Source organism: Chiroxiphia lanceolata, chromosome 8 (assembly GCF_009829145.1).
Source record: "Chiroxiphia lanceolata isolate bChiLan1 chromosome 8, bChiLan1.pri, whole genome shotgun sequence".
Taxonomy (NCBI): Eukaryota; Metazoa; Chordata; class Aves; order Passeriformes; family Pipridae; genus Chiroxiphia; species Chiroxiphia lanceolata.
The window spans coordinates 24,392,993-24,408,822 of NC_045644.1; the positions used below are offsets into that span (position 1 = coordinate 24,392,993).

A 15,830-nucleotide genomic window follows, 5' to 3' on the forward strand; every position below is an offset into this window, starting at 1 on the left:
TCAGATTTGGTTGAACTCCAAAAGCTTATCGTGCATGGCAGCAGATAAGCAGGACTGTGGGGAGCATCCAGCTGGAGGGGATTATTACAGCTTCGTAATGAATGCTCTAGCATTCTGAATTAATCTGTTTTATTACATAGGAGAAGCATTTCTGGTGTACTTTCATTAATTGTGTACAGTTTTACAAGTGCCTGTGAGAACCAGACAAATGTACATGCTCAGGATGTTGAAAAATCTGCTGGGCTTTCAGCAGATCCTGTCATACCCATAGCTGACACTTGAACTGCCATTTGATAGTGATACATAGATTTCTGTTTACATAAATATTGCATAAATTCCATATGCTTCTCATTTGAGAAGAAAGTTTTATTTTTAACATTGCTGGATATTTCTTGGGCAGGAGAGGGAAATCATTTTTGTTGGAGATAAACACAAGACTGGAATTACAGTGAGAATAAAGTCAAAGAGAAACCCTTGTACAACTTGCTATAATCAGTTTGCTCAGGCAAAGCACACCATGGGCCAAGATGCAACTTAAGACTGAAAAGTGTTTAAAATGATAAAAATACTGGACTTAACTAAAATTAGTTCTGAAAACAGTAACTAACGTGAAATGAAGTAACTCCTAAAATACACTCTAATTTAGAAGGCAAAAGTAATACAGTCTCTGTGCCAGCCTACATGCCTTGGAAGGGATGGGAAAGCCATCAGAGAGTTCCAGAATGAAATAATGTCTCATCTTGGCACAGTGGCAGCTGCATTACCAGCTTCCACAAGGTTTGGTCATCGAGTTTAAACTGAGCTACAGATCTTCAACACATCTGTATTTTTGACCCTTATAACACAAATGTAAAAATTAAACACTCAACAGTTCAAGTTAAGTAGTATTTTCTAAAGAAAAATGCCATAAAAGTAATTTAGAGCTTAAATTATTTTAAATACCAGTATTTATCAGAATTGAACAACAAATAAACAACTCCTAAAACAAATAGAAAATCCTCACCTCGATACTAAACGGAAACGAACACACACAGCATGGCCCAGAATAAGCAGAAACATCTGAGACAAAGTCCTGAGTGGCATGGAAGCTTTAAAAAGGATTTAGGTTAAATTTATTCTTTTTGAATCAAGTGTGCAGCAATGAAGTTTAGAGAAGTGTTGTTCAACTGTTTGAAACTTATAAAGATGCATTAACTGGTGGGAGTTTGATAGATAGAAATATTTAACATAATGCATATATCAAAGCTCATCCAGTTCTGCTGAATTCTCTAATTGGTTTCCAGGGGACTTGGATTAAGCCCCAGTTTGGTCATAAAAATACTGTGCAAAAAGAATAACTGAAATAAAAAGTCTCCAAGTCTGCTAGAGATATTCCATGAAGGATAAATACACTTCATCAGCAAGGCAAGCCAAATATTATCCTTTTTACTGTGGGCTATTTGTACTGTTTGAGTTTTTTCCCTCAACTTGTCTTTAGAGCTGCCACCCTCCCCTTCCAAGAATATTAACGGCAGTCAAGAGCTTCACTGCTTTGCCCTCTCCATTTCCAGCTGAAGTCCATGTCTGTCTTGCAGCTGACTTCAAGAGCACCAACTACTAACCTTTTCCACTCACTTTAGAAGATGACAGAATAAAATGAACTATACATAGCAGGTGCTAATCACATCCTTAAATCCACACATCCTATTTACTAAATATTCCTATAGCACATAAGTTTTCACAAGCACAGGCCCTTCACTCACATTGATTCTATCATCTCCTCTCATAACTGTGTTGCCCAGGAGAGACTATTATAATTTAATAGTCTTTAACAGACTGAATCTAAAGTATAGAGAGTCTAAAGATTTCCCCAGGTCCTACAAGTCTGTGGCAGCAAGTTAACTGATTCTACATGTGCCAGCTACCTACCAACCTGCTGCGCTGATTCCTCATATTTATTCTCAACAGAATACATACAAACACAAGCAAGGGAAACAATATTGGTGTCAGCTAAGTAGGGAGGACCAGAAGCAGGCTAAAGACAAAAGTAAGTGGAGACTTAAAGAGCTGAATACAGTTTTTAGTGCTGACAAAGAGCCATGTGAAACAGGGATGCTTTTCAGTTTAGAGTACAAATATAGTCCCTTATATAATAAGGTCATTTTTTTTCCCCAGAGTTATTTGACCATAGCTGTAATTTTGATGGCAGTAAATTTCCACCTCCAGATGTGCTGAGGAGATGTTTTTTCCTTGAGTGGTTTAATTATGCTGCAGGCAATCGTTCACGGTAACCTTGCATGGCTGAGTTGACTCCAGCCAGTGGCACAGTATGGTTGACATAGCACTGCTGCAGGGAAGCAGTGTCACCAGCAGTGACAGTCACTACGGGTCCAGAAGGGACGACTCTGTGTGAGAAACAAGGACAAGGAGACAGAAATAAATGCAAAGGGAACTAGAAAATGCTCAGCAGTGGCATAAGTCAGAAGAACTATATATCTTCTGAAAAAAGAGAAGTTTAAAGGAAGTCTCTGAAGTAACTGCAACATGTCTGCATGAGCAGAAAATCTGGAAGAATTACATATGGGAAAGGGAGTAAGTTATTGTGTGGGCTTGTCAAGGTACTGACACATACAGCAAATATTTTAGCACCATTGCATTGAAAAAGCGCAGGGATCAAGGTAGATTAAGGAGTGAGGTCATTCCTTCCAGCAAGTGCATGAAAGATGCCCAACCCACTTTGCCCTTCAGAAACAAGTCCCATAGTGTCGCTGCTGGTGCTTCAAGCCTGCACCATGACATGGCCCAAGCCATCCTTGTCACTCCAAAGACAATCAGCAGTTTACCAGAGATGCTGTGAATCTGAGCCAAAGAATCCCCCATCTGTGTCAAACCTGGATGAATCACACCATACTGCTAACCAGTTCCCAGAAACCTAAAAAACCTTGAAATAAATTAATTCTGAAGTCTCACACCTTATTCTGGCATTTTCTGGGACTCCTGCAGTTTACCAGCACAATTTCACTATCACTTTTGCATTTCTTGGCAATAAATTTCTTTTAAATTTTGCTTTTAAAAATCCACACGAGTTAACATTTAAAAGGGGTGCATGCTGAGAAAATTGCCATATGTATTGAAAGATTAGCTGTTAGGGCTAACCAACCTACATTTGGACAAAAAGGAGAATAGAAAGCCTATGATTAATAATCCAGGTACCTGCTGCTTTCAGAACAGCTTCATTTCTGGCCAACACTGTCGCCAGCTGACAAAACATCACCACTGAAGGGGAGAAGGAACTTGGTATGAAATCCTGAGGGGTAACCCAGGTTTCTGTGGACCCTGAAAGCCACAATCAGAGATACATGCATGTCCTCTTTTACCCATGGACTAAAACCCCTCAGCACTATCCGGCTCTGAAACCAACATGATGATAGCGCTGTGATGGCAAACATTGATCACAAACAGCCTAAGTTTTAACAATAACAGAAAAATCTACATAAAATAGCTTTCCTTTACAGACTTCAGTAAATTATCCATCTGATCTTCATAGCTCTTGTTGTCCCTCTTCTAGTATGAGACACAACACATGAAATTTAATTGTTGTAATTTCTCAGTAGCAGGACCTGTGTATTATTAAAAAAAAGTAAGATAAGGATTTTCCTGGAATATTTCTGATCTCCCTTCAGGTATCAACACTAAAAAAGAGATTCCGATTCACCTGCCAATTATAGATATGATCTTCCTTGTGGGCTGTACCAGAACCCACCAGGAACAGCAGTTTTTGTGCTTAGCTGCAGCATATCACTGTAGTTCAGCAGCTGTAACTATGCACAGTTGGCTGAAAGAGCAGCATATCCAAACTGATACAATAACTGAAGGAAATAATTCAGAGTTATTGCTAATTAGTAGTCATTGCATTATTAGTTATTGCATTATTAATAGTCATCTACCAAAAGAATGATGATTTAATTATTGTTTGTTACAGCCAGTAACTAATCTCCAGTACAAATGATGAAATCTTAGTTCTCAGGAACACCTATCTTTTTCCCAGCTATTTCCATCACTTCACTAGGACTCCTTATAGAGATTACGGATATCTGTGCATCACTTCACCTAGGTGCCACCTTTCTGTTTCCTCCCCAAACAGATCTGAACTCCCACTGCTTATCCTCTCGCTTATCTTTACATGCCCTGCCTTTTCAGCTTGCTTTCCTCTATTCCCAACAACTGCAGAAACCACTATATTCCTGTACAACATCAGTCCTTCCTACCTACAACAGGTACATGCAATTTTTCCTTATCTTGAAGGCTTGGACTCACAGGACACTCTTTAAATGAAGGAACACCCTTCACCATCTGATGCAGACGGTGGCTTTACATAAACCCAGAAGTAACTGTGGTGGTTAAGCCAATACAGTACCCAGAGCAACTCAGAGCCCACAGAAACCTTAAGCACAGCCAGACAATACAGAGTCCTCACCACTGTGAATTGTCACACATGGGATAGGAACTAACAAAGCTACAGGCACCCTTGTAGCTTTCAGACATTAAAGTGGAAGTCATCTTTCATAAATCTTTCTGTTTTCAGCTGTCTGTACACAGAGAAGACCACCTGTTTCATATTATTTTCAGTCCTAAACATTGGTCCCTTGCATCGATCAACATCACCTTCGAGTGTTTTTAATACAGCCTTGCTTTGGAGTTCTGCAGCAGCTGAAGAATGTGAGACACTACCCAGTGAGCTGCCAGGACACTTCACGCTTCAGAGAAGCTCTCAGAGCTGTATCTCAGTGCTCACTGTGGAGAGTGAGCGCAGATTGTAACAGTCAGTGCTGCATGGAAAATGCTGCCACAAAAGACATGTCCCAGTTCACAGGACAGATTCGCTGTTCTCACTTCCCTGGAGTAACTTGCTACATTCGTTTGGGAATCACTAGAGCCTTCTACTGAAGTACTATTTTTGTTTGCTTATTTGGTTGGTTTTTAAGCCAGACTGACAGAAAATATGCAAGTGAAAATGTTACTAATTCATGATAAAGCCTGTGTGGACTCTGGCTTCTCCTTCTTAAGAAAATGAATTCCCTTAATCTCCTTCCTCATGTATATAATTTTAACAGGTGACCTTCCTTCTCATATTTCAGTCCTCATATTATAAAACCCCATTTTTAATAGAAAAAGATAAAGAATTGCTATCCAAATACCTCTTTTCTCAAAAGAAAATGCTGCTCTCTAGTGGAAGATGATGATGCTATAATCTAATTTCATTAGAAGAAACATTCTAAAATTTTCATTTTATCAGTTACAGGAAACCTTAATTCATTTCCACAAGCACTGATACACAAAAGTAGCAGGGCTGGTTTGTTTTCTATGGGTTTGTTTCCAATTGGCCTGTGAGATTTTGGTATTTATTCTTCAAGATAAACTTGCTATGCTTCAATACCATAATCACATCCAAATAACCTGCCAAGTATTTGTGCATTAAAATATTAACACATTTTATAATTTTATCCTTTTAATTTTTCTGTTCTTAGACAATATAAAAACATAGGCCAATTTTTCTTATTTTTTTCTTCCACATATTTAATTACTGACAGACTTTCCTAGGTCTGTATACAGAGCTTTAGCTAACCACTTTCAAGATACATTTATCAGTTACGTTCATGGAAGATTTTAAGCAAATATGCAGATACTATGAAAATCTGTATCCTGTCTGCAAGCACAGTGATACAAAATTGAGGAATTCCTGTTACGGTGGTTCCTTCAATTTATACTGAAACAGTGACCAACAGTCAGCCACCAAGGAGCATTTCTACTGAAATAGCCAAATTTTATCCTACTTGTAGTTAACTTTATAAAACACACCATTAATGTGCTTTCCTTTTTTTTTAAGCATAGATTAGCAAAAAGGTTCAAGGTATGAACAATTCTGGATTTGCTTCCAACTTCCCATAGTCATAACAGGAAACCTATATAACACGTGTTTTCTTATCTCTCTGCAGATATCAGACATGTGTAAAGTAGTTTCCTGATAAACATACCAAGAAAGTACTTCATTAAATAGTTTTTTTTAATTGAAGTGCCTTTTAAAAAAATTACTCTCTGCTTAATGGTTTAGTAAATTAATTTTAACTACAGTTTTTGCCTACATACTTCTTTTACCTTGAGTACTCTTCTCCTCAAATACAAACAATATGGGGAGAGAACAGTAATTTATCAAAGGATATAGATTAAGCAGTAACAGACTGCTAATTAATGTAAACCTTACTGTAAAAATTAGAACCCTGGCAGGTCTGTATTTAGTCTTCTGTTAAAATTATGTAGGCTATTGTTGGGGTTTAAGTCCAGCTGACAACTAAGCACCATGCAGCCGCTCGCTCAGCACCCCATCCCCTCCCCGGTGCAATGGGGAGGGGAATCAAAAGTAAAACCTGTAGGCTGAGATAAGAACAGTTTAATAATTGAAACAAAGGGAAGTGTAATAATAACAGTAAATAATAAGCACAAAAAGGAAAAAAAAGTGATGCAAAATATGATCGCTCATCACCCATTGACTGATGCCAGACCCCATCCCTGAACCCATATTGCCTGCCCTCTGGATAGCTCCCCAGCTGATATACTGGGTAGGACACTGTGGTGTGGAATATCCCTTTGGCCAGTTCGGGTCACTTGTCCCTGCTTTGCTCCCTCCCAGTTGTTTTTTTTGTTTGTTTTTTTTTTTGTACCTCCTCACTTGCAGAGCATGACACACAAAAAAGTCACAGAATCACAGAATAATCTGAGTTGAGAGGGACCCATGAAGATCGAGTCCAAGTCTTAGCCCTGCACAGGACCAGCCCCAAGTCCTTGCTTTAGGATAAACATGACTTAGCAACAACTAAAACATCACTTCATTATCAAAGTTATTCTCATACTGAATCCAACTCACAGCACCTGAACAGCTACTGAGAAGAAATTAACTGTGGCAGTTGAAACCAGGACAGCTGTATATATTGTAGGATAACAAGGCTTGGAAAAGCACTCCAGCTTAACTTCAACCCCCAGCAGCTGAAGCTGCACACCCTCACCAGAGCCCTGCCCAGCTCCACGGCAAAGGGTGGCCCCTCCTGCAAGTCCTCAGCTGCAGTTTCCATCTCCACCGCTGCCAGACATGCACTTCCCAGCAAATAGCTCATCCTCCTGCAACAGCCTCAGGAAATGGAGCTTTACTTACTTTCTCCACTTCACTTCTTTATTGTGTGCTCCCCCTTCACTTAGACTCCTGCCTGTGTTCTGCTCTGTTCCCACCCCCCAGCAGACCCTCGCTCCCAGCTCAGCAGATCCCTCGGCACTGTTCCTACTTGCATTGCCAGGTCTCCAGGCTGTTCCAGCCCAGCTGTCACCAGACTAACAGGTCATCTTCTGTGTTCTCAGCACGGGGACCACAGGTGGGTTTGAATTTGTTTTTAGGGCAAAGAGAGACAGAGAGAAGCTTAACCCCATCTCCAAGCATCTACTGAACTATTGTATAATGGTTCAGCTACTCCTATTGTTAGACAGAAAGAAAACAGAGATGGAAGGGGCTTTTTTGACCCATCACACATAAAATCCAGAACTGCTAATCATGGATGTATACAAATGAACAATATCTCTGCTTTGCCATTTACCTGGGATTAAAACAGAAAAACTATTTTCAAGTTTTAGTGCAAGTCACAAATAAAGTACTATTTTCAGTAGACCTCACTGAGAAGAAATAAAATGATAAAAATTCAAGGACCAGTTAATACAGAATGACTTGGAGATGTTTCTAAGCCTGACATTTAAGGAAAAGTTGAAATTTGTTTTAGAACAGATGAAAAATTTAATGAACTTTGGGAGGCAATTTTTGCCTTTTAAAACTGTACCAATATGAATGTGGGTTCCCATCTCAGGCCGCCCACTTGCAGCTGGCCCTGCTGCACCACTGGCAATGCAGCTCATGCCTGAGATTCTTCAGCAGCCCAACCATTCTAAGTCAACATCCATGTTCTACATGAGCTGGATAATGTTGAAAATTTTAAGGGCATCCAATGATCACTTTAGAATGATAGTACCTGATTGTTCCCATAACCTAACATGTAGATTTCAGCATTAACTTTGAACTTGCTTTTACTGTATATTAAGTACACAAAGAATTGTGAGACATCATAAGTGAACAAGAGATGCTTTTCCATCTTTTCCATGCAAAGATGTGTTGCCTGTCTGTGATGTTCTTTTCTATGGCTTCTACTGTTATCTACTAATTTTTTGGAAACAAAATTGTGTTTCTTTAAAATTTACATTTAACTTAGTATTTAATTTCAATTACCACATAAATTATAAAATAGATGAAAATGTACATGTTATCTATAAAACAGATAAAAAATGTAACTGATTTTTAAAAAATGAAACCTAAAGCTAAGAAAATTAATAAAAATGTAAATTTTTATTATGTAAATATCCCAAAATTCCATGGTTTTGACTGTTAAAAATGACCCTTATAAAAAACTGCTTATGAGTGAAATCCAACAGCTAATTTGTTTACTGACTGTACAGAAAGCTCAAACAATAATTACTAATTCACAGTGCTCTTGTAAACAATCTATTTTTGGTTGAAACACTCATGAGATGCAGAGCATGCTCAGAGGACATGACGTGTCGACTTCATGCAAGATAGGTTTTATATTACATATTCATTTAGGCTGTAAATACCTGAGATTTCAACTCAATAATTCTCAAGTGTCTTAATAACTAAGCAAATGAGAGAGATGGAGGTTAGCTCATCCATAAATTATTTATGCACAGATATAATGCATCAATAAACAAACACAAGTTTTACCTTTTCTTTACCTCTGCCCTTTTTTATTATCAGAGACAATGATAACAGGTGACATTTAATTCATACTTTTAAAACAAACAAGAGAGTCAACCCACCATTTAAATAGCCCATTTCACTGTATTTAGAGAAAAAAAAAGAGAAAGATGTGGTTGTTGCAATACAAACCCATTCAGACCTTGAGAAGAATCTTTATTCACAAAAATGCCAAACACTTTCAATAGAACTTCCCATGATAAAATGAAGTACTTAACCACAGGAAAGTTTTATGGGCTTTCTCTTCATGTAGCCCCTGTGTTAAACTTATATCTTGAAAAAGAAATAGACAAATCAGTAAGTGGCAATCTCACTGAGATCACAAAGAAAAATTTAATTTATTCTTAAATTACTATTTTTAAAACAGAGATAGCAATATATATATATATGGCTTTTAGAGCAGATGCTAAATGCACTACATTCTCCATCTTTACCCTGCCAAATCTAGGCAGAAGTAGATCTTAGCATCACACCGAAAATACAAAATAATTTGAGAATAGCTTTGTTGAATTTCTTGTGAGATCTTGTCTGCATGGAGGATGAATTAAAAAATAAACACAGTGGCACCTTAAGACTTAAAGCTCCATTCAGAGACTCTAAGTCTGTTGTTTTACGCTTTTCCTTTGGTGCTACATAAAGACAAACTGCAGCACAAACTTGTTCCTTTTTAAATGCTAGGATACTCAACAGCCTGCTTTTATTTCATGAGGGCACAACTCCAGCTTTTTCCTCTACTTTGTTTCTCTCCAGCTTTGACCCAATGTTATGAACACACTGAATACCTAAACCCCGCTGACAAAACACTAAGATACTTCCCCTCCATAGCACCACAGTCAATTTACACATACTACTCTGAAATAATTGGAAATCTATATACATTGTAAAAACCGTTCCAATGGGCTAAAGCTAAAAATACTTTCAGATTATTTCATGGTAATGCATAAAAACAGTAACCCTTTCTATTTCTACTTTATATAATAAAATAAAACTAAGTTTTTCTGATGATCCTGCTCAATTATGAAACTTTCCCAAAACTAAGACTGCTGTAAAGTTCAGATTCCAGCAGACATCTCTTGTCATATCAAAAGTTACTTATAATTTGCAATATTCTTACAACAGTTCTCAGAATTTAGTAGCAGCTTTACAATGTGCAGCTTCTTGCAAATGTGGCCCCAAAACAGAATCCTGGGGAGGAAAATGATTTACTGGATACTAACTCGGGATAAAGGAAAACCAATTAAAAACACCACAAGCAAAGAGCAAATACTTCAAACACTTTGAACAGCACTCCTGAACTCAGTATGAATTAATCACAGACTCAGTTCCAGCTTTCTGAAGTTTCTGTTCTTAACAGCTGTAGACTGACCTCTGCAGCTCCTGCTTAAAGGCCATTTCCAAATGCACTCTGGACAAGCTCACAGAACTCTTGTGCAATTTTCTATTTCTTTTGTTTTTTAATAAAATCTGAATACACGTGTAATACTGAGTTAATAAGAGCTTCCACCCATTAACAGTAACACAAAAAGCTAATTCTATCACATGAAAAAGAAAATGTTATCAGGTGATATCCACTTCAAATTTCTTTTCACTCTCTGCTGCAGAGAAGCCTTTCCTTTCAGAGTCTCTATTAACAACAGGTGGTAAACAATTGGGCAATTCTTTTGATAGTATTTCACTTACCAATTCATAGTTATTGAGACACAGAACTGATAACACTGATAACATTTTTAAATTTAAATTATATTTGCTTCTTATTTCTTGTTTTGCTATGTTGCATCATGTCCAAGTGCTATGTAACAATGGGAATATGAAATTCATTATGATCAAATATCAGAGGCCTCCTAGGAGGGGTTGATTCTCTGTCTGCTTTGTGCAACAGTTTAAAAAGTCCTGTTCCAATATTCATTGGAATTCCCATGATGATGCACTCAGAGACACCTAAGGGAAAAGAAAACCAAACATGGTGAACATCTGAACAGTAAGGATTCACAAAACTATTTTCATTTGTCCATTCTGTTCTATCTCCTTGAACCTCACATGTAAGGGCCAAGGCCTCTTCACTAGATCAAGTTAAATGTTACGGTCATCAGATCAGTATATTACTTAAATAGTGTTAAATTCTAGACAGGAAAGATTCAACCTAGCCTACATCCCTTCTCTAGTAATGGAAGCGCTTCAGAAGGTTTGTTTTTGGAGCAGACACATTCCATGCAGTGCCTGTAGCAAAAGATACAAGGCAAACTTACTTGTCCATTCTCTGACTCAGTGCTAAGACTTCAGTCAAATCTGACCATGTTCCCTTGAAACCCCTTCAAGTTCCCAACGAGAAAGGCACAGTACTTGAGCTACAATGCTTTTGGCATTTTCAGCATTCAAAGAGTGCTTGTTTTGAATTGAAAGATTTAGTCTGTCCCAATGATTTTGACAGCTCTAACACTTCCACTGCCATGTGCTGACACATTTATACTCCAGATCTACTGATGTACACTACTTTTCTAAAGAACGTTCCACATTAAAAGCGAGTTACCAGATACCAGTGTTTCTTTCTTAGCATAGTTATGATCCAAACAACACCTTTGCACATTCTCAGGAGTATAACAATACTGTCCTTCACAAAAATGCTTAAGAAAGTTGCAATAAACAGCTGTACCTTTGAATGCACAAAGGATGAAAATAAATTTGCTTAAAATTCTGGCAAGATGTGATGGGCAATTGAAATGTATATGAATGAAGAGTCTGTATTTTTGCTCTTAAGACCACTGCTGCATTTCTACTCTACTATTTGCCAACAATATGCATTTAAAAATCTTGTGCAGGATACAGAATTCTCAGGAGGTACTGTAGATTGAGGACCCTACAGCATGCAGGTTACAATGGAAAAGGAAATACCTTTTTAAGTCTAGCAGAAGAAAACTTACCTGGTTTTGCACAATAACCTTTCAACCTGAGCCAACCACTGAGCCATGGAAACTGCATTTAGATTTTGGACATCCCTGTTCCCTTGCAATACTTTCATGTATACAACAAGAAGCCTTCCTCCCCACCTCCCTTTGGCCTCACAGACCAAGTAATAAGTCAGGCATCTGCACAGCAATTTTTCACACAAGCAAGCCACTATCACCTCTTCAGTTTTGGTAAGCAGATAACAATTGCTGTTGTGTCCATTGCATTTCCTTATTTGAACTAAAACATTTATATAAAAGGCAACATCAAAAGACCTTTGGTTTTCACATTATTCAAAACAAGATTTTACCAGCTCAGAGGGGACTTAGAAAAGATTTTCTTTTCCTTACTGTCCAGGATCAAATCAGTCTCCCATAGGATCACTGCTGTAATCACAGGCAAATAATAATTAAAGAAAAAAAAAAATCCCACCCATGTGGAATGCTGGAGAGCCAGAAAGTGGCAGAGTTCTTAAAATACAAACTAGTAACACAAGGGTTTCTAACAGATTCCAGTGATTCAGAAAATACTGTCCACAAAAGCCCTGCTGGAAATTGACTGCACTAAGACTACCTACACCTACACACAAACTAGTCAACCTAACTAGTAAACCTAGTAAACATAACACTTATATTTTTTATTTCACTAGCACCCAGAAACTCCCCACAAGCAATTCCAGCTCGAGGATGGTAGGCCTTGCATAAACAGATGTTGAAGACGTTGAAACCTGCTTAACTTTTTGCTGTTTAACCTACCAGACAGAGACTTCTTAACAAATCATTCCCAAAATGTATGTGAGCTTAAATGACAAGAAAATCTGAGAGAAAGGGGGTATAAGCATTCAAAAAACCCAGAAAATAACTTCAATTCCAAATATTGGAGTGCATGGCAAAAATACAAAATAGAGACAATCAGAAGGCCAGAACTCATCTACTGATTTTTTTTACTGTATGTGAGCATGCACGCACTTGTGCACATGTAGGCACATAGTTCCTAACTCTTACCAGATTATTCCATGAATTCAGTGAGATGATTCAATGAACTTAAATTTAAAACAGATACATTTAAAAAGACATTTCTGAGGACAGGCATCTCGTCTGTTCTGTTAATGCATACTGATAAACAGAGCTTCTAATTATAAAAATAAAGAAACAATTTTTATCTGTTTACATTAGAATTAACTGAAGAAGTCAAGAACTTGGCCTTTCTATTTATTTCTAGGTATAACTGCCAAATCCCCTAAGTAATTGTGTAAGGCTGTGATCTTCACCTAGGCTGAGACACATATGCCTTCCTACTTCTTAGCAGGAATGAAAATGAAATGTAAATACTGAGCGAGGTAATAGATTTCTTCATCAGCTCTAAGTGTTGTAGATACACAAACTTTCACAATGGAAAAAACAGAACTACTGATAGTGGGACAAATTTCCTGGTATTTCAATGAGATCCAGGGTGAGAAGAAAAAACAAATTACTAAAAGTCTATTTTAAGAAACATACAACAAATGTCTGACAAAGATCTCTGACTGAGATTAGAAGTAGAGAAACATACACCAAACTACTAGGACCAAGAAGATCCCAGAAAATGAATCAGCCTAAGACCTGAAGTTTTTAACAGGTAAGCTGAAGAGGAAGCTTAACAAGGGCAAAAATCCAGTGCTTTGAAGAGGTTTACAGATGCTGGTGAAGGACCACAGACTGCCACAGACTTTGCAATACCTACCACAAACAGAATCCTTCTGTCCAAAGTAGGCAGCATCAAAGAGATGGTCTGCAGTCTTTTCAAAAGAAGCCAGCATCAACACACTTTCCTTCATTTTTGCCAGTCCAAACCTAGTAATGCCTAGCACTTCACCCTTGATTGAGAGGAAAAACCAAAGAAAAAGATTGAGTAAAAAAATACACTACCTACAATATAGCACTGTCATAATATGCTGCTTCACAGTTCAACATTCTGAGGGTTAATAGTTTGGCAGTAATCAATATTTACCTAAAACCAAAAGTCAGTATTCATACAAAACAGAAACTATTATAAATGCTTAATAGATTATTTTTTTAAGCAAGAGTATTGAAAAGACTGAAAGAAACATGGCCACGAGAAAAAACCCCACAGTTGTAAACTAGCTGCTCAGCTACAAACTTCAGTGGGGTCTGAGAGCACTGTGCTGAATCCACTGCCCATTGTCTGCAGATAAATCTGACTTCCACTGCCAGGAGATTACAGAAGACGCTAAATCTTCATTTTTCCACTCTCCAGAAAAAAGGTAATTAGCTGTTTAAACTAACTTGGACTTATTTCTGCCTATGTTTGTTAGAAACATGCTGATTATATCAGATTGTGCACAGAAACTTAAGTCAAGAACTGCAGTCACAAGAACACATGCTAGGAGCCCAGCACATTTACAACATGGCACTCTGATGCCCTTTTCCACTGCTGTGCTGCAGCTCCACAGGGTCAGCCCTGGGGACTGCTGCAGCTCAGTACAACAAAGCTCTACAGTTTTGGAACAAGTCAGAGCTCCATCCATTTCACCCAAATTAAACCCTTGTGCTCTGGCAGGCAAATTGGAAAATCTTACTTCACTAAATGTGCTTACTCCTTCATTGGATGTGAAGTAAAGAAAATCAATCAATAAAGAACAGATATGATTTTCTACTAACAAGTTCTGTAAGACTGGTTCATGTAATCTGATTCTATTTGTATATCTGTATCCTTTGACTCTTTCATACAGTGCAGCTGTTATGAGCCACACCCCATGTGGTTTTCTGCACAGCAAGCCTTAGATTGCACGCATGGTTACCCAAACAGTTAATTTTCATACCATAATTCTGAGGATTCCTATTTCCACTATGAAATTATGGTTCCCTACTCATTATATCAACTTGTATTCAGTCAAAATAGGTCCCCTCTCCCCACAAGAACTAGAGTAATTAAGCTTTTTGTGTAAAGTACAAATAACAGTATTTGGTCAGTACAACTTTGAATTCTAAAAGCCTAGAAGGGACTTCCATCTCCTTAACTCACCTGTCCTTCTCAAACAATGGTAAAATTAATTTATATAAACAGGTTAATGTAACATTTAGAAAAAACATAGTACAAACCTTGTAAGTCATTAGATCAGACAGCAACATAACATGTCTCCTGTCAATGCTCATACCGTGGTTCACCATTGTATACTGAATCTCATTGATAATGGTTGTCCGAGCAGCTTCAATTCCTAGTGTTTTCTCTACCTACACAAGGGATTATGTTAGGTTAATGAAAATCCGAATGCTTGGAGCAAGTATAGCCCTAGAATAAGTACCATGCATTATCATATTAATACTCCATTCCCATTACTACCCTTTTGTAGTTCTCCATTTGAAAAATATTTATAGAAACAGTTTCTTTGCAGTGAAGTGCTGCCACTCGATTTATTCTCTCATGTTAATGCATTCTGACATCTATTAGTGAAATCAGGCTTGATTTGGTATCAATTGCTGCATCTGAGCACAAGCAAGCACTTGTAATAAAGGTGCCACAGGGAAAAATCCACAGTACCCATTTAAACATTACCTCATAAGTGTTGTTAGAGGATGTTTTTGTTCCTTTCACTCCATGAGTAGCCATAACAGCTCGCAGATTATCACCTTCAACTAGAAGTTTGTATTTTTCCTTTCCACTTTGTTCATCAACATGAATGACAGCTCGGGAAACCTCTGGTATACCTTGCACTACAACCTTCAGAAAACAAAAAAACCCTAGTAACTTTGATATATACAGTAATGCAGTATAAAAGGGTAACTCTTATCAGCATTCAAACCTACATAGGAGCTCCAGTATATGGAGTAAATGCTCACTTAAAACACATACAAAATAAGATTTCTTGCTCCTAAATACACCAGTGCAAAACTGACATTGACACTATACTATAAACCTTACTCACTACCTACATTTTATATTTTATGCCAGGTATTCTCACACTCAGACTTAGGTATCTGAATGGTGGCAGGCCCACACAAATAAAAGGACTTGCTGCCAATAGTAAAGCTTCACTTATTACTAT

At 37.7% G+C, this 15,830-nt stretch overlaps 1 protein-coding gene across 2 annotated transcripts in view; it reads right to left on the reverse strand.

Moving 5' to 3' along the window:
- Positions 1-8,803: 8,803 nt before the first annotated feature.
- POLR3A (RNA polymerase III subunit A) overlaps positions 8,804-15,830 on the reverse strand; it is a 36,331-nt gene continuing 29,304 nt past the window's right edge. The window contains exons 29-32 of one of the 2 annotated variants that reach the window (XM_032695016.1): positions 15,341-15,505; positions 14,887-15,018; positions 13,508-13,640; positions 8,804-10,780 (exon numbers count right to left, since the gene is read on the reverse strand). In XM_032695016.1, coding sequence (XP_032550907.1) covers positions 10,632-10,780; positions 13,508-13,640; positions 14,887-15,018; positions 15,341-15,505 — 579 coding nt within the window. In that variant the 3' untranslated portion in view covers positions 8,804-10,631. The remainder of the gene's footprint in view (positions 10,781-13,507; positions 13,641-14,886; positions 15,019-15,340; positions 15,506-15,830) is intronic. The other variant, XM_032695017.1, reaches the window with a different exon arrangement.